Source organism: Electrona antarctica (genome assembly GCF_951216825.1).
Source record: "Electrona antarctica genome assembly, chromosome: 12".
NCBI classification, from domain to species: domain Eukaryota; kingdom Metazoa; phylum Chordata; class Actinopteri; order Myctophiformes; family Myctophidae; genus Electrona; species Electrona antarctica.
Window position 1 is genome coordinate 3,915,372 of NC_136793.1, and position 20,435 is coordinate 3,935,806.

A 20,435-nucleotide genomic window follows, 5' to 3' on the forward strand; every position below is an offset into this window, starting at 1 on the left:
TATGACGTGAATTAAACATTAAAACATTAAACGCCAACTAGACATTGAAGGGAATACCTTCTAAACTAATCACATGTTGGTGGGAGGGAGCGCTTGGCCAATCAGGGACCACCTTATGTACCTTATGTGTCAAATGTCAACAAGGGACTCAATTATTTTCGCTCCTATGCCACCAAAATGTGGAACGCCCTACCAACAGTCATTAAGACATGCAAATCCCTTGACTCCTTCAAAAACGCTCTTAAAGGGCACCTACGGACGGCTGCAATTCGAAACTGGCCCCCGTAATAATCTGAATCCCCCCCCACCACCCACCCACCCCTTTTCCCCCTCACTGTATATGTTTATTTTCCCTTTTTACCTCCTTCATGATGAATTCCTGTTTTCCTCATTTTTTTTGACTATATAGAAGTGTCTATTTGTACGTCTCTAAATGTTTTGATGAATTGAACAAGGTGGACCCTCTTGTAAACAAGTGTAATGCTTAATTGGGTCGTCCACTCACAGTTAACAGTCTTTGTATTGAGTTGTGATTGAAATGTACTGTAATTCTGCAAACAAATAAATCTCTGTTAATAAATACTTCAATCAATCAATCAATCAATCAATCTGTAAAGAACCCAAACACGTTTGTCACTGAACTATTCTATCTTCTGGGTGACCAGACATTGTTATTATTATGATCTTATTGTGAAACATACCTGTTTTAAGTCGATTTCCTTTTATTTTGTGATTTGAGCCAAATGCTTTTATTTTGAAGGGAGTTTTGTGTGACATAGCTACCTGCGCACCGGAAAGAGGAAGTATATTACATAATAACCAGACCGCCAGAGAGAGAGGAGGCGCGTGTTTTGCTGCTGCTACAAAGAAAACCGCGCATTTTACTGTTTGTATTTTGAGACATTCAATGATTGTTTTAGCACCCCCCGAAGAGGCATAAGGTTGGTACACATGGACTGTGTTTGCTACATGCAATATAACACGTTTTTGGAGCTAAAGTACTATTGCTAAAATGCATTGTTGATTTGTTTACATCCTGGTCAGTTGTGGTATATGGAAGGAAAGAAACGTATTGTTTACATCCTGGTCAGTTATGGTATATGGAAGGTTGTTTACATCCTGGTCAGTTATGGTATATGGAAGGTTGTTTACATCCTGGTCAGTTCTGGTATATGGAAGGTTGTTTACATCCTGGTCAGTTCTGGTATATGGAAGGTTGTTTACATCCTGGTCAGTTATGGTATATGGAAGGTTGTTTACATCCTGGTCAGTTATGGTATATGGAAGGTTGTTTACATCCTGGTCAGTTATGGTATATGGAAGGTTGTTTACATCCTGGTCAGTTATGGTATATGGAAGGTTGTTTACATCCTGGTCAGTTATGGTATATGGAAGGTTGTTTACATCCTGGTCAGTTATGGTATATTGAAGGTTGTTTACATCCTGGTCAGTTATGGTATATGGAAGGTTGTTTACATCCTGGTCAGTTATGGTATATGGAAGGAAAGGCACAGAGTGATAAGGATAATGCACTATAAACCAGAGTTTGGTTTGCTACTGTAATGGAATTATTAGAATGCCAAATAGATCCACACATATATACATTATTGTGTATTGATCTTCCTTCCATTAAGTCTCTTCCTTGCTCAGTCTAATTCATGCAGCTGTCAATCTGACAGCTGTCGTCTCCAAGCCAGTATACCACGGCACCTAAATAAGGTGTTGTCCTCGCAATAGAACAACATGTCTTCCTCTCCCAAACAACCACTAACGACAGCTGTCAATCTGACAGCTGGAGTTACTAATAATGTGCTCTCATACATGTATTTGTGTAAATATCCCATTTAGAGTAGTCTTCCTGTCAATCTGACAGCTGAAGTCTTCAAGCCCTACTGGCAAAGGTGACCTACTTGGGTGTGTTCTCAAATTAGTCTGTTTCCTGCTTGTTCAACTCCAACTATCCCATTTAGACCTATGTCTAAATGTCGCAAGCAAACACCATGAAAGGAGATGATTGAATCACCACCTGTTATCATCTGTCTATTGCCCTGTTGTATATTGAGACATGCTTGACAATAAAAGGGGGTTGTATGTCATTGATGAGGGAACTGGGGAAGGATGGACGCAGTGATGCTACCACTTTGACTGTACTGAGATGGACTGAGAACTTGAAATAAAGAATGATGACGATTCCTGTCTTGTCCACTCTCCATCTACTAGCACAGGGGTTCTCAACCCGTGGGTCGCGACCCCTCGGGGGGTCGCCAAATTATTTTAGGGGGTCCCCAAATTAGCTCATAGCGTAGCTCGTAGCGTAGCTCGTAGCGCGCCACTTGGTGGCGCGCTATGAGCTTGTAGATCTGCTATTTTTCAATAGCTAAATTATAACAATGCTTAAAACACCAAAAGGGGTTCCCGCCCAAAATGGTTTAAGGTTATTGTAGCAGTCAATTTATATTGGGGGTCGGGAGGGGGCGGGGCAGAGGTCCCGAGACATTGCCAAAGCATTTCCGGGGGTCCCCGGCCAAAAACGTTGAGAACCCCTGTACTAGCATACAAGAATGCGACAACACTACTCTTTCTGTAAAGTGTGTTATAAATGAAAGGTTAGAATTGTACATGCAAAGGAAGGTATTTGTTAACACTGCATTTCATACATTTTAGATTAAAAAGGTTAAAAGAAGGTCTTTCATGACTTTATGGAGTTAAAAACAGCTGCTAAAAGGGAAAAACAAATTCATTATAATAAGTGCATGGTGATGTTAAAGTAATCTATTAATTGTAATGTGATTACAGTAATACAGGAATACAGTATTACTTTGGAGCTTTTGTGAGCTGCTAATATTGGTACTGTTCTTATGTGAAATGAACATAGTATTTATTTTATTTTTTTTAATTTATTTTTTTTGCGGCTTACGCCTTTTTATTGGTTTTTGAAGGGACAGACAGTAGGCTGACAGGAAACGGGAGAGAGATGGGGGAAGACATGCAGTAAAGGCCGTGTCGGGCTCGGGAGTCGAACCAGCGGCACACTGCGACTGGATTACCAGTCGGGTGCCCAGACGGTTACGCCACCGCCTGGGCCAGAAGATAGTATTTTTTGTTTCGTTTTTACTGTCTTCAGTTCTTACGGTGGTTTATGGACTTAAATAAATTCACTACCATCAGTACAAGTCTTGACCTTCTTTCGGCGGGGACCGCTACACAATCAATCAATCAATGTCCGCTAACATAGATTGATGTACGATGATGAGAGCGCCCCTCACTTCACACATTATTTTCCCTTTGTGACGTTAGCCCCTCCCCTAGCCCCTCCTATGCACAGCTGTGTGTGTGAGCGCCCCTCACTTCACACCAGTGTGATTTTATTTAAATAAGGTGACTAAAGGGGAGTGTCTTCCTCCTATGACCAGCGTTACCGGGTTCTGATTGGCTGAGCCCCCCATAGCGATGATTTGATTGGCTGAGCACCCCATAGGGCGCTAAGTCCACTGGAGGGCGCTAAGTCCACGGGTTCATGCACTTTTTACTTGCATTATAATCCCCATAGGGGGATTTTAGATCGCCTCATATAAGAACTGTGTTTGATAAATAAACAAATCATCCCGGCCGTTTCACTCATATGGATATGAAGCATCAACTGACTGAGAGAAAACGCTATTGTTTAAGCTACTGGATTAGTTACATTTTCACTAGAAACAGACTGTATCAAATATGACCTCCCTGACAATATAACGATACAGAGACGCCTCCCTGACAATATAACGATACAGAGACACCTCCCTGACAATATAACGATACAGAGACGCCTCCCTGACAATATAACGATACAGAGACACCTCCCTGACAATATAACGATACAGAGACACCTCCCTGACAATATAACGATACAGAGACACCTCCCTGACAATATAACGATACAGAGACACCTCCCTGACAATATAACGATACAGAGACACCTCCCCGACAATATAACGATACAGAGACACCTCCCTGACAATATAACGATACAGAGACACCTCCCCGACAAAATAACAATACAGAGACACCTCCCTGACAATATAACGATACAGAGACACCTCCCTGACAATATAACGATACAGAGACACCTCCCTGACAGTATAATGATACAGAGACACCTCCTCCCTGACAATATAACGATACAGAGACACCTCCCTGACAATATAACGATACAGAGACACCTCCCTGACAATATAACGATACAGAGACACCTCCCTGACAATATAACGATACAGAGACACCTCCCTGACAATATAACGATACAGAGACACCTCCCTGACAATATAACGATACAGAGACACCTCCCCGACAATATAACAATACAGAGACACCTCCCTGACAATATAACGATACAGAGACACCTCCTCCCTGACAATATAACGATACAGAGACACCTCCCTGACAATATAACGATACAGAGACACCTCCCTGACAATATAACGATACAGAGACACCTCCCTGACAATATAACGATACAGAGACACCTCCCCGACAATATAACAATACAGAGACACCTCCCTGACAATATAACGATACAGAGACACCTCCCTGACAATATAACGATACAGAGACACCTCCCTGACAATATAACGATACAGAGACACCTCCCTGACAATATAACGATACAGAGACACCTCCCTGACAATATAACGATACAGAGACACCTCCCTGACAATATAACGATACAGAGACACCTCCCCGACAATATAACAATACAGAGACACCTCCTCCCTGACAATATAACGATACAGAGACACCTCCCTGACAATATAACAATACAGAGACACCTCCCTGACAGTATAATGATACAGAGACACCTCCTCCCTGACAATATAACGATACAGAGACACCTCCCTGACAATATAACGACACAGACACCTCCCTGACAATATAACGACACAGAGACACCTCCCTGACAATATAACGATACAGAGACACCTCCCTGACAATATTAACCCTGTGAGAACCACTGATATAGAAACATAGGGTTTAACCCTGTGAGAACCACTGATATAGAAACATAGGGTTTAACCCTGTGAGAACCACTGATATAGAAACATAGGGTTTAACCCTGTGAGAACCACTGATATAGAAACATAGGGTTTAACCCTGTGAGAACCACTGATATAGAAACATAGGGTTTAACCCTGTGAGAACCACTGACATAGAAACATAGGGTTTAACCCTGTGAGAACCACTGATATAGAAACATAGGGTTTAACCCTGTGAGAACCACTGATATAGAAACATAGGGTTTTAACCCTGTGAGAACCACTGACATAGAAACATAGGGTTTAACCCATTTAGGCCTGTAAAAAAATAAAATAAAAGATTTGTGCCGCATTTTCACGACTTTTCAAAAATAGCAGACCTACAAGCTCGTAGCGCGCCACCGATAACTAAAGTATAACATAATGCTCAGTTAAAACACCAAAAGGTAGAGATCGAACCAGAGCGTTAGCCCTCCCCCCGCTATTCATGTCAATAGAAGTTGCTCAGTGGCGTTTTGAAGCACCCGGATGACTGCCGGAAGTACAATTATAACTCAATGGCTCGAGCGAGTGGAAGTTTAGCCTAGCCTAGCCTAGCATAGCCTAGCTTAGCCTTACGCACGTGACGTCATGAACGTCCGTCCACCTCCATTAAAGTGCTGCAATTCCACATTTCGCCAGTAGGTAGTGGCAGCTTCAACGTTGGATAGCCTCACTGGGGGCGTGGTTTTAATACCTCACAGCCTGCAGTCCCAGGAGCGCCCAGCAGGTGTTGTGTATCTGGGAGGCGGGGCTCTGGACGTAGCGCCTCTGCTCACATGACTCAAACTCCTCCCCCCAGCCGCCGTCCGCCATCTGATTGGCCAGCAGGAAGTCACACGCCCTCCTCACCTCCGGACACGCCTCCCTGACGGGTGTCACATCAAGGGCCATTATTTATTCAAAATGTACATATCATTAACATATCATTAACACACTTCAATTCACATCAAGGTCCATTATTTATTTATTATTGAATTAGCATTTATTATCACTGTTATTTCTATTGGTCAGTCAGTACCATGTGACCATCAGTGTTATTTATATTGGTCAGTCAGTACCATGTGACCATCAGTGTTATTTCTATTGGTCAGTCAGTACCATGTGGCCATCAGTGTTATTTATATTGGTCAGTCAGTACCATGTGACCATCAGTGTTATTTCTATTGGTCAGTCAGTACCATGTGACCATCAGTGTTATTTCTATTGGTCAGTCAGTACCATGTGACCATCAGTGTTATTTCTATTGGTCAGTCAGTACCATGTGACCATCAGTGTTATTTATATTGGTCAGTCAGTACCATGTGACCATCAGTGTTATTTCTATTGGTCAGTCAGTACCATGTGACCATCAGTGTTATTTATATTGGTCAGTCAGTACCATGTGACCATCAGTGTTATTTATATTGGTCAGTCAGTACCATGTGACCATCAGTGTTATTTATATTGGTCAGTCAGTACCATGTGACCATCAGTGTTATTTATATTGGTCAGTCAGTACCATGTGACCATCAGTGTTATTTATATTGGTCAGTCAGTACCATGTGACCATCAGTGTTATTTCTATTGGTCAGTCAGTACCATGTGACCATCAGTGTTATTCCTGAAATGAGCAAAAGGGTTCATTGTTCACTTTAACAGTTAAAGATCTATAAGGGTCCATTTGGTTACCAACTCTCCTTAACATGTCATTTACATATCATTTAAATATCATTTGCATATCATTTACATATCATATACATGTCATTTACATACCCAGTGTGGTCGTAGGTGTGTCCCATGCAGGCCAACACCTCCAGTCCAAACCACGTTCCATACGTGAAGCACACCCCCCACGACCTTATAAGGACATAAACACACCCCCCACGACCTTATAAGGACATAAACACACCCCCCACGACCTTATAAGGACATAAACACACCCCCACGACCTTATAAGGACATAACCTCACACCCCACGACCTTATAAGGACATAAACACACCCCCACGACCTTATAAGGACATAAACACACCCCCCACGACCTTATAAGGACATAACCACACCCCCCACGACCTTATAAGGACATAAACACACCCCCCACGACCTTATAAGGACATAAACACACACCCCACGACCTTATAATGACATAAACACACCACCCACGACCTTATAAGGACATAAACACACCCCCACAACCTTATAAGGACATAACCACACCCCCACGACCTTATAAGGACATAACCACACCCCCGACAACCTTATAAGGACATAAACACACCCCCACGACCTTATAAGGACATAAACACACCCCCCACAACCTTATAAGGACATAAACACACCCCCCACGACCTTATAAGGACATAAACACACCCCCCACGACCTTATAAGGACATAATATACATAAATATAATACATTAACTGGTCCAGTCCGTAGGACGTGTGGGCACGTCATAAGAGATCCAACCGACAGGTTGCTATGACGTGTGTACACGTCCTAGGGTGTGTACACGTCCTAGGGTGTGTACACGACCTAGGGCAGGGTTCCCCAATTAATTTTCCTCAAGGGCCATATTTTGACTAGGGTACCAGGCTGGGGGCCGAGTCCGCACGCGTGAGGTCGAGGTCTTGCCCTGAAAATTCATTTTCAGGGCAAGACCCCATTTGAAAAGGATGCCCAGTTTGACATGCATAGGCTGCTGACCCCCATTTAATGCCATTTATATCTGGGACCCCCTCCCAAAAAGAAAAAAAAAATATATATATATATATATATTATTATTATTATTTATTTATTTTATTCTTCCGCGGGCCGCAAGGGGGCGCTCTGCGGGCCGCAAATGGCCCGCGGGCTGCCTATTGGGGAACCCTGACCTAGGGTGTGTACACGTCCTAGGGTGTACCATTTGAGATATGGCCATTTTAAACTCTGTCTGGGACGCAATCTTGAAAATGACGACTTTCTGGAGAGTAGATTTTGGTAGACTTTTAGTATGTTATTTAGCATGCCCATAAGTTTAGAAATAAGTGGTTTAGCGGAGCCCTTAATGTATTGAGCATACTAGCCCTTACCCGTTGTGAGATATTGCGTTTTTAATTTACTAATAAATTCATTATTAATCATTAATGTGTAAAATCAAAAAAGGGCTTCGTTAAGACCTCCATATTATTATGGTCAATGCCTGTGTGAAAAGTGGGAGCGATTGGTGCAGGTAGTGAGGAGATACGGCTGTGTTTCTGACACACATTCATTAATTCAGACAGACATTGACTGATGATGATTAAAGTATGATGATGATGATGATGATTATAGTATGATGATGATGATGATGATGATGATGATGATTATAGTATGATGATGATGATGATGATGATTATAGTATGATGATGATGATGATGATTATAGTATGATGATGATGATGATGATGATGATGATGATGATGATGATTATAGTATGATGATGATGATGATGATGATGATTATAGTATGATGATGATGATGATGATGATGATGATGATGATTATAGTATGATGATGATGATAGTATGATGATGATATGATATGATGATGATGATGATGATGATGATTATAGTATGTTATGGTTATGATGATGATGATGATGATGTAGGGGCTTTGTAACAAAGGTCTCTGGACCCTCATTAACATGTCATTAGCATATCATTAGCATATTAAACTCACCCCTCCCATGATCCATCTGGTCTCTGGACCCTCCGGCAGTACTGTAGTCCTTCTGACAGAGTCTCACTGAGCGCACGCACACACACACACACACGCCCACACACGCACGCAAGCACACACGCATGCACACACACACACACGCACACACACGCACACACACGCACACACGCATGCACACACACACGCACACACACGCACACACACACATTATTTAGCATAATTCCTGGCCTGCTACTATATCATATCATATAATTTGTGAGCATTAAAATGAGTGTCTCTGTAAATGCATACATGTTGTGGGATCGTTCAGTTTATGGTAACTTTAACAAGACTTTATTTTATCATCATCAGTCAGTCTGCTATAGAAATCACTAACTAATCACTGTGTGTGTGTGTTTGCGTGCGTGCGTGTGCATGCGCGTGCGTGTGTGTGTGTGAATGTGTGTGCGTGTGCGTGTGCATGCGCGTGCGTGTGTGTACCTCACCTCCTCAGCTCGGTGTTCAGAGTGTAGTGGTGCATTGTGGGTAGTGTAGTATAGTAGTGGTGCATTGTGGGTAGTGTAGTATAGTAGTGGTGCATTGTGGGTAGTGTAGTATAGTAGTGGTGCATTGTGGGTAGTGTAGTGTAGTGGTGCATTGTGGGTAGTGTAGTGTAGTGGTGCATTGTGGGCAGTGTAGTATAGTAGTGGTGCATTGTGGGCAGTGTAGTAGTGGTGCATTGTGGGTAGTGTAGTATAGTAGTGGTGCATTGTGGGTAGTGCAGTATAGTAGTGGTGCATTGTGGGCAGTGTAGTAGTGGTGCATTGTGGGTAGTGTAGTATAGTAGTGGTGCATTGTGGGTAGTGCAGTATAGTAGTGGTGCATTGTGGGCAGTGTAGTAGTGGTGCATTGTGGGTAGTGTAGTATAGTAGTGGTGCATTGTGGGTAGTGTAGTATAGTAGTGGTGCATTGTGGGCAGTGTAGTAGTGGTGCATTGTGGGTAGTGTAGTATAGTGGTGCATTGTGGGTAGTGCAGTATAGTACAATTTACAATTTACAATTTAGGCATTTAGCAGACGCTCTTAATCCAGAGCGATTTACATTTAGCAAGAACAAAAGCATGGGAATACATCACATATATAAAAAGCATTTATCAAGAAACATGCGTAAGCTAAGAACGTAGCTAGAACATATCTATATAATGACACTGTACATATAAACTATACATATATACTATACTATGCTGTACATATATACTATGAAGTGCTATGACTACATACAATGCAATTATTGTGCTGTCTACATAACATGCTATAAGTCTGTATCAAATGCTATCTAAGTCTAAAAAGTGCTGTCTAAGGGGGTAGGGTAAGTGCTATGGGCCATGGTGGAGTCTGAAAAGGTGGGTTTTCAGACTACGGCGGAAGATTGGGAGTTATGCTGCAGTTCTGACTGCAACGGGGAGTGCATTCCACAGTTTTGGAGCCAGAAGGGAGAAGAGTTTGGGACGTGTGGAGCGTTGCCCCGGCGTTTTTAGTGAGGGTACTTCCAGCTTCCCTGCATTGGCTGATCTGAGTGCGCGGGAGGGTTTGTAGGGTTCAATCATAATTGCAAGATATGGGGGAGCCATACCTCTGGTTGCTTTGAATGCCAGCATCAGGGTTTTGTATTCTGTGCGGGCAGCGACCGGGAGCCAGTGGAGGGAGCGGAGCAGGGGGGAGACATGTGAGAAATTTGGCTGGTTGAAGACCAAGCGAGCTGCGGCATTTTGGATCAGTTGGAGAGGCTTAAGTGCACATGCCGGTAGGCCAGTAAGGAGGGCGTTACAATAGTCGAGTTTTGTTGTCTGGATTAGGAGCTGGGCTGATTCCTGGGTGAGGAACGGTCTAATTCGTCGTATGTTATAGAGTGTGAACCTGCAGGATCGAGTGACAGCTGTGATGTGAGTTTTGAACGAGAGCTGACTGTCCAGGACAACACCAAGGTTCCTGGCTGTTGGGACAGACGTTACCAGGGCGTTGTCTACGGAAATAGTTAGCTCCCGCATAGGGCAGGACTTAGCTGGGAAGGAGAGAAGTAGTGGTGCATTGTGGGCAGTGTAGTAGTGGTGCATTGTGGGTAGTGTAGTAGTGGTGCATTGTGGGTAGTGTAGTAGTGGTGCATTGTGGGTAGTGTAGTAGTGGTGCATTGTGGGTAGTGTAGTAGTGGTGCATTGTGGGTAGTGCAGTATAGTAATGGTGCATTGTGGGCAGTGTAGTAGTGGTGCATTGTGGGTAGTGTAGTAGTGGTGCATTGTGGGTAGTGTAGTAGTGGTGCATTGTGGGTAGTGTAGTAGTGGTGCATTGTGGGTAGTGCAGTATAGTAGTGGTGCATTGTGGGTAGTGTAGTATAGTAGTGGTGCATTGTGGGTAGTGTAGTATAGTAGTGGTGCATTGTGGGTAGTGTAGTAGTGGTGCATTGTGGGTAGTGTAGTAGTGGTGCATTGTGGGTAGTATAGTAGTGGTGCATTGTGGGTAGTATAGTAGTGGTGCATTGTGGGTAGTGTAGTAGTGGTGCATTGTGGGTAGTGTAGTGTATAGTGGTGGGTATAAAGGTATAGCAGTAGGCATAGTAGTGTAGTGGTGCATTGTGGGTAGTGTAGTACCTGATCTCCTCAGCTCGGTGTTCAGGGTGTAGTGTAGTAGTGGTGCATTGTGGGTAGTGTAGTACCTGATCTCCTCAGCTCGGTGTTCAGGGTGTAGTGTAGTAGTGGTGCATTGTGGGTAGTATAGTAGTGATGCATTGTGGGTAGTGTAGTAGTGGTGCATTGTGGGTAGTGTAGTAGTGGTGCATTGTGGGTAGTGTAGTACCTGATCTCCTCAGCTCGGTGTTCAGGGTGTAGTGTAGTAGTGGTGCATTGTGGGTAGTGTAGTGTAGTAGTGGTGCATTGTGGGTAGTGTAGTATAGTAGTGGTGCATTGTGGGTAGTGTAGTGTAGTGTAATGTAGTGTAGTAGTGGTGCATTGTGGGTAGTGTAGTGTAGTGTATAGTGGTGCATTGTGGGTAGTGTAGTATAGTAGTGGTGCATTGTGGGTAGTGTAGTGTAGTGGTGCATTGTGGGTAGTGTAGTACCTGATCTCCTCAGCTCGGTGTTCAGGGTGTAGTGTAGTATAGTAGTGGTGCATTGTGGGTAGTGTAGTAGTGGTGCATTGTGGGTAGTGTAGTAGTGGTGCATTGTGGGTAGTATAGTAGTGGTGCATTGTGGGTAGTGTAGTAGTGGTGCATTGTGGGTAGTGTAGTAGTGGTGCATTGTGGGTAGTGTAGTGTATAGTGGTGGGTATAAAGGTATAGCAGTAGGTATAGTAGTGTAGTGGTGCATTGTGGGTAGTGTAGTACCTGATCTCCTCAGCTCGGTGTTCAGGGTGTAGTGTAGTAGTGGTGCATTGTGGGTAGTGTAGTACCTGATCTCCTCAGCTCGGTGTTCAGGGTGTAGTGTAGTAGTGGTGCATTGTGGGTAGTGTAGTACCTGATCTCCTCAGCTCGGTGTTCAGGGTGTAGTGTAGTAGTGGTGCATTGTGGGTAGTGTAGTACCTGATCTCCTCAGCTCGGTGTTCAGGGTGTAGTGTAGTAGTGGTGCATTGTGGGTAGTGTAGTACCTGATCTCCTCAGCTCGGTGTTCAGGGTGTATTGTAGTAGTGGTGCATTGTGGGTAGGGTAGTACCTGATCTCCTCAGCTCGGTGTTCAGGGTGTAGTGTAGTAGTGGTGCATTGTGGGTAGTGTAGTACCTGATCTCCTCAGCTCGGTGTTCAGGGAAGGTTTCCTGGAACAGTTTCAGAGCCTGAACGACTGCAGACGTGCACTCTACATACGTATAGTCGATCATGATGTCACCTGGTGATTAGCATATAATTTACATATCATTAACACACTCTACATACGTAGTCGATCATGATGTCACCTGGTGATTAGCATATCATTAGCATATAATTAACACAATCTACATATGTATAGTCGATCATGATGTCACCTGGTGATTAGCATATCATTAGCATATCATTAGCATAGCATTAACACTCTACATACGTATAGTCGATCATGATGTCACCTGGTGATTAGCATATCATTAGCATAGCATTAACACACTACATACGTATAGTCGATCATGATGTCACCTGGTGATTAGCATATCATTAGCATATCATTAGCATAGCATTAGCACACTCTACATACGTATAGTCGATCATGATGTCACCTGGTGGAGTCTAACTGTTAATGCATTTAGGCCTGACGTCGGAATTTAAAAAAATATATATTCTAAATCCTCCAGTTTTCTGAAATAAAACATTCACGATTTTTCAAAAATAGCAGATCTACAAGCTCGTAGCGCCACTCGGTGGCGCGCTACGAGCTTGTAGATCTGCTATTTTTCAATAGCTAAATTATGACATAATGTTTAAAACACCAAAAGAGGTTCAAATAAATACTCTTTTATGAACGGCGTTGTTCTTCCATACATGTTGCGGGGCAGACTTTGCCCCTAGACTTCAGAACAGTGTGTAACAATGTGTGTGCGTGTGTGTGTGTGCGTGCGTGCATGCGTGTGTGTGTGTGTGCATGCGTGTGTGTGTGTGTGTGTGTGTGTGTGTGTGTGTGTGCGTCATACCAAACACTTCAGAAGGATTCAGGTGTTCCAACAGTCTTCCTCCTCTCTTAGTTTCATAAGTAGCAAAACCTCCGTCTGAGTTCCTCATGCTGAGAAGCTGCACGCACACACGCACGCACGCACGCACGCACGCACGCACGCACGCACGCACGCACGCACGCACGCACGCACGCACGCACGCACGCACGCACGCACGCACGCACGCACGCACGCACGCACGGTGGAGAGACGGGAGACGACAATTAATGGTGAACCGAACTGAAGTGTCTTTCTTTTTCTCAGCTGTGAGTTAGTGGAACGATAGAAGTTAAACACATACTGACTGGTGGGAATTCTGACCAACGACGTCAGTCCCAGACTCTTCTCCCTTCTCTAAAACACCCTGGACAACGCTCCACACGTCCCAGACTCTTCTCCCTTCTCTAAAACACCCTGGACAACTCTCCACACGTCCCAGACTCTTCTCCCTACTCTAAAACACCCTGGACAACTCTCCACACGTCCCAGACTCTTCTCCCTACTCTAAAACACCCTGGACAACGCTCCACGCGTCCCAGACTCTTCTCCCTTCTCTAAAGCACCCTGGACAACGCTCCACACGTCCCAGACTCTTCTCCCTTCTCTAAAACACCCTGGACAACTCTCCACACGTCCCAGACTCTTCTCCCTACTCTAAAACACCCTGGACAACGCTCCACACGTCCCAGACTCTTCTCCCTTCTCTAAAACACCCTGGACAACGCTCCACACGTCCCAGACTCTTCTCCCTTCTCTAAAACACCCTGGACAACGCTCCACACGTCCCAGACTCTTCTCCCTTCTCTAAAACACCCTGGACAACGCTCCACACATCCTAGACTCCTCTCCCTTCTCTAAAACACCCTGGACAACGCTCCACACGTCCTAGACTCCTCTCCCTTCTCTAAAACACCCTGGACAACGCTCCACACGTCCCAGACTCTTCTCCCTTCTCTAAAACCCCCAGACTCTTCTCCCTTCTCTAAAACCCCCTGGACAACGCTCCACACGTCCCAGACTCTTCTCCCTTCTCTAAAACACCCTGGACAACACTCCACACGTCCCAGACTCTTCTCCCTTCTCTAAAACACCCTGGACAACGCTCCACACGTCCCAGACTCTTCTCCCTTCTCTAAAACACCCTGGACAACTCTCCACACGTCCCAGACTCTTCTCCCTACTCTAAAACCCCCTGGACAACGCTCCACACGTCCCAGACTCTTCTCCCTTCTCTAAAACCCCCAGACTCTTCTCCCTTCTCTAAAACACCCTGGACAACGCTCCACACGTCCCAGACTCTTCTCCCTTCTCTAAAACACCCTGGACAACGCTCCACACGTCCCAGACTCTTCTCCCTTCTCTAAAACACCCTGGACAACGCTCCACACGTCCCAGACTCTTCTCCCTTCTCTAAAAGAAGATACATAGGGTTTAACCCTGTGAGAACCACTGACATAGAAACATGGATGTGATTGGACGAGGGGGTCTGTCACTCATACAGACAGGACGCTGCGATTGGACGAGGGAGGGGGCTGTCACTCATACAGACAGGACGCTGTGATTGGACGAGGGGGGCTGTCACTCACCACGTTGACGGCGTCATACAGACGCTCCGATTGGATGGCGTCCTCCGGGGGGGCGGGGCATAGCTCCTGCAGCAGCAGCAGTGATTTGAGGCCCTCGGCGGTGCAGTCTGCCACGATCCAACCACAGTCCCTCGTACTGAACGGGAACCCGCCCTGCAACCAATCAGAGCTCACTATACTGAACCACAGTCAGCCGACCAATCAGTTTATTAATTGATTTTGTTTTAGTCACATTTTAGTCACCCGGAATGTCTTAGTGTTAGTCTAGTTTTAGTCGACTAAATATCATAAGAGTTTAGTCGACTAAATCTACAGGTGATTTCGTCGACTAAAATGTATTTTGGCGGTGCCTTGATGCTGTCGTAATGCCTGTTTTTTTCACTTGCTGAAAATAGCCGACGTCGGCGTGCGTGCAGTGCGTGCGTGCAGTGCGTGCGTGAGTGCAGTGTGTGCGTGCGTGTGTGCGTGCAGTGCGTGCGTGCAGTGCGTGCGTGTGTGCAGTGTGTGCGTGCGTGTGTTCGTGCAGTGCATGCGTGCAGTGCATGCGTGCAGTGCGTGCGTGCATGCAGCGCGTGCGTGCGTGCAGTGTGTGCGTGCGTGCGTGTGTGCGTGCAGTGCGTGCACCTTGTTCATCTGCCTGTAGTATTTCTGGTAATCTGGAGGATTGTCTGGAATCTACACACAGAAAAAAAAAGATAAAACATAAAATAATTATGATAATTCAAATAAAAAGTGTTAATATCATTATTATCTTACTAATCACAGACATCAACATATAATAACTATATATTAATACAACAGGCATCAACCATCACTAAACATCATAACACAACATAAGTAGAAATGCACTCGCAGTATTGCACAACTAACTAACGTCTATTACAATACTGCTACTAACTAACTAACGTCTATTACAATACTGCTACTAACTAACTATTAGTCTATTACAATACTGCTACTAACTAACTATTAGTCTATTACAATACTGCTACTAACTATTAGTCTATTACAATACTGCTACTAACTAACTATTAGTCTATTACAATACTGCTACTAACTAACTATTAGTCTATTACAATACTGCTACTAACTATTAGTCTATTACAATACTGCTACTAACTATTAGTCTATTACAATACTGCTACTAACTAACTATTAGTCTATTACAATACTGCTACTAACTAACTATTAGTCTATTACAATACTGCTACTAACTAACTATTAGTCTATTACAATACTGCTACTAACTATTAGTCTATTACAATACTGCTACTAACTATTAGTCTATTACAATACTGCTACTAACTATTAGTCTATTACAATACTGCTACTAACTATTAGTCTATTACAATACTGCTACTAACTAACTAACGTCTATTACAATACTGCTACTAACTAACTATTAGTCTATTACAATACTGCTACTAACTAACTATTAGTCTATTACAATACTGCTACTAACTATTAGTCTATTACAATACTGCTACTAACTAACTATTAGTCTATTACAATACTGCTACTAACTAACTATTAGTCTATTACAATACTGCTACTAACTATTAGTCTATTACAATACTGCTACTAACTATTAGTCTATTACAATACTGCTACTAACTAACTATTAGTCTATTACAATACTGCTACTAACTAACTATTAGTCTATTACAATACTGCTACTAACTAACTATTAGTCTATTACAATACTGCTACTAACTATTAGTCTATTACAATACTGCTACTAACTAACTATTAGTCTATTACAATACTGCTACTAACTAACTATTAGTCTATTACAATACTGCTACTAACTATTAGTCTATTACAATACTGCTACTAACTATTAGTCTATTACAATACTGCTACTAACTATTAGTCTATTACAATACTGCTACTAACTAACTATTAGTCTATTACAATACTGCTACTAACTAACTATTAGTCTATTACAATACTGCTACTAACTATTAGTCTATTACAATACTGCTACTAACTAACTATTAGTCTATTACAATACTGCTACTAACTAACTATTAGTCTATTACAATACTGCTACTAACTAACTATTAGTCTATTACAATACTGCTACTAACTATTAGTCTATTACAATACTGCTACTAACTATTAGTCTATTACAATACTGCTACTAACTAACTATTAGTCTATTACAATACTGCTACTAACTAACTATTAGTCTATTACAATACTGCTACTAACTAACTATTAGTCTATTACAATACTGCTACTAACTAACTATTAGTCTATTACAATACTGCTACTAACTATTAGTCTATTACAATACTGCTACTAACTATTAGTCTATTACAATACTGCTACTAACTAACTATTAGTCTATTACAATACTGCTACTAACTAACTATTAGTCTATTACAATACTGCTACTAACTAACTAACGTCTATTACAATACTGCTACAAATTCGACACACACGTTCCACTCCCCCACAGGGAGTGTTGTTCCACACCCCCACAGGGGGTGTCGTTCCACACCCCCACAGAGAGTGTCGTTCCACACCCCCACAGAGAGTGTCGTTCCACACCCCCACAGGGAGTGTCGTTCCACACCCCCACAGGGAGTGTCGTTCCACACCCCCACAGGGAGTGTCGTTCCACACCCCCACAGAGAGTGTCATTCCACACCCCCACAGGGAGTGTCGTTCCACAGGGAGTGTCGTTCCCCACCCCCACAGAGAGTGTCATTCCACACCCCCACAGGGAGTGTCGTTCCACACCCCCACAGGGAGTGTCGTTCCACAGGGAGTGTCGTTCCACACCCCCACAGAGAGTGTCGTTCCACACCCCCACAGGGAGTGTCGTTCCACAGGGAGTGTCGTTCCACACCCCCACAGGGAGTGTCGTTCCACACCCCCACAGGGAGTGTCGTTCCAAACCCCCACAGAGAGAGTCGTTCTACACCCCCACAGAGAGTGTCGTTCCATACCCCCTATTGACACACATACATACCATACTTGTGCGCTCTCCTCTCCTCTCCTCTCCTCTCCTCTCCTCTTGCTCTCTCCCCTCCCCTCCTGCTCTCTCCTCTCCTCTCCTCTCCTCTCCTCTCCTCTCCTCTCCTCTCCTCTCCTCTCCTCTCCTCTCCTCTCCTCTCCTCTTGCTCTCTCCCCTCCCCTCCTGCTCTCTCCTCTCCTCTCCTCTCCTCTCCTCTCCTCTCCTCTCCTCTCCTCTCCTCTCCTCTCCTCTCCTCTCCTCTCCTCTCCTCTTGCTCTCTCCCCTCCCCTCCTGCTCTCTGCTCTGCTCTCACAATTATAATGAATAGAAGCCTTACCTGGGGGATGTTGTAATTATAATAATTAATAATCATAATAATCCTACCTGGGTGATGTTCAGGAAGTGGTGAGCTTTATGGAGACACTCGGCGAGTCTGGGCTCGTCCTGAGCTTCTGCCTGAAGGACCCCAACAATAAATACATGAATAAATTATACAAATCATATGTAATTGGCCTCCGACCCCATCTGAAAATATGTGGTTCCAGGGAGATTTGAGTTAAAATGTTATAAATGAATATAAAAGGTTTTCATCACCTCTAGGAACGCCTGGACAGCAAAACAAGTGTCCCAGAGCTGAGACCCGTTGGTTCCCTGAGAAGAAGAAAAACATTATTACTTATTTCATTATGCTACTTAGTTAATTATTACATGTTTACTCTCTGCCTTAGCTGGGAGGGAATTCAATTATTATTATGTATCTATTATCTATCAATTCTATAATGAACTCTCTGTCTTAGCTGGGAGGGAATTCAATTATTAGAATTATTTTTAGCCTGGATTCCAGCCTGATTCGCTGCTTTCTGATTGGACAACACTAGCCTGGGTTCTGATTGGACAACACTAGCCTGGGTTCTGATTGGACAACATCAGAACCCAGGCTAGTGTTGTCCAATCAGAACCCAGGCTAGTGTTGTCCAATCAGAACACAGCCAATCAGGATGGAACTTGCAGGCTCATTTATTTTTGCAGGGAGGGAATTCTATGATTATGATCTGTGTTAATTATCATCAACTCACCTGCATCTTCATTCCATCCAATCCCAACCTAGAACACACAGAACTACAGTTACAAACGTCCAATCACAGCCTAGAACACACAGAACTACAGTTACAAACGTCCAATCACAGCCTAGAACACACAGAACTACAGTTACAAACGTCCAATCACAGCCTAGAACACACAGAACTACAGTTACAAACGTCCTATCACAGCCTAGAACACACATAACTACAGTTACAAACGTCCAATCACAGCCTAGAACACACAGAACTACAGTTACAACGTCCAATCACAGCCTAGAACACACAGAACTACAGTTACAAACGTCCAATCACAGCCTAGAACACACAGAACTACAGTTACAACATCCAATCACAGCCTAGAACACACAGAACTACAGTTACAAACGTCCAATCACAGCCTAGAACACACAGAACTACAGTTACAACGTCCAATCACAGCCTAGAACACACAGAACTACAGTTACAATGTCCAATCACAGCCTAGAACACACAGAACTACAGTTACAAACGTCCAATCACAGCCTAGAACACACAGAACTACAGTTACAACGTCCAATCACAGCCTAGAACACACAGAACTACAGTTACAACGTCCAATCACAGCCTAGAACACACAGAACTACAGTTACAACGTCCAATCACAGCCTAGAACACACAGAACTACAGTTACAACGTCCAATCACAGCCTAGAACACACAGAACTACAGTTACAACGTCCAATCACAGCCTAGAACACACAGAACTACAGTTACAACGTCCAATCACAGCCTAGAACTGGAATTGTCCCAATATCTTTTTTTTCAGACCGAGTACGAGTACAGGTACTTAATTTTTAGTACTCGCCGATACCGAGTACCGATACGACTCGAGTACTTTTCTATTTCTGTTGAGTAACCACTTATTTTACCCCCTTTTTCTGCCGCCACGCTGCCGCCACGCTGCCGTCACGCTGCCGCCACGCTGCCGTCACGCTGCCGTCACGCTGCCGTCACGCTGCCGCCACGCTGCCGTCACGCTGCCGTCACGCTGCCGTCACGCTGCCGCCACGCTGCCGCCACGCTGTCGCCACGCTGCCGCCACGCTGCCGTCACGCTGCCGTCACGCTGCCGCCACGCTGCCGCCACGCTGCCGTCACGCTGCCGCCACGCTGCCGTCACGCTGCCGCCACGCTGCCGCCACGCTGCCGCCGCCGTCACGCTGCCGCCACGCTGCCGCGACGTCCTGCCTTATCGCTTTTTTTCTAGTTTTACAATTCTATCAGTCAAACGGCCGCATTTGACAATTCTATTAATTAACACCCCGAACGCCCAGGACGAGGTTCTTTGTCCTTTCTATTAGTAACGCCCGACGCTCAAGACGAAGTATTGTCCAACAGTCGAAGTTTATTGATACTAGAACGCATCGCATGGCTGTATAGCCCAGGCGTGCCTGCTGGG

At 44.2% G+C, this 20,435-nt stretch overlaps 1 protein-coding gene across 1 annotated transcript in view; it reads right to left on the bottom strand.

Annotated features, from left to right (window-relative positions):
- The window catches only part of lss (lanosterol synthase (2,3-oxidosqualene-lanosterol cyclase)), a 77,606-nt gene that overhangs the window by 11,983 nt on the left and 45,188 nt on the right, over window positions 1-20,435 (bottom strand). Inside the window, exons 11-20 of the mRNA XM_079515637.1 lie at window positions 18,994-19,021; window positions 18,512-18,568; window positions 18,302-18,373; window positions 15,577-15,627; window positions 14,953-15,105; window positions 13,349-13,445; window positions 12,471-12,576; window positions 8,728-8,793; window positions 6,807-6,890; window positions 5,749-5,919 (exon numbers count right to left, since the gene is read on the bottom strand). Of these exons, the coding sequence (XP_079371763.1) occupies window positions 5,749-5,919; window positions 6,807-6,890; window positions 8,728-8,793; window positions 12,471-12,576; window positions 13,349-13,445; window positions 14,953-15,105; window positions 15,577-15,627; window positions 18,302-18,373; window positions 18,512-18,568; window positions 18,994-19,021 (885 nt within the window). The remainder of the gene's footprint in view (window positions 1-5,748; window positions 5,920-6,806; window positions 6,891-8,727; window positions 8,794-12,470; window positions 12,577-13,348; window positions 13,446-14,952; window positions 15,106-15,576; window positions 15,628-18,301; window positions 18,374-18,511; window positions 18,569-18,993; window positions 19,022-20,435) is intronic.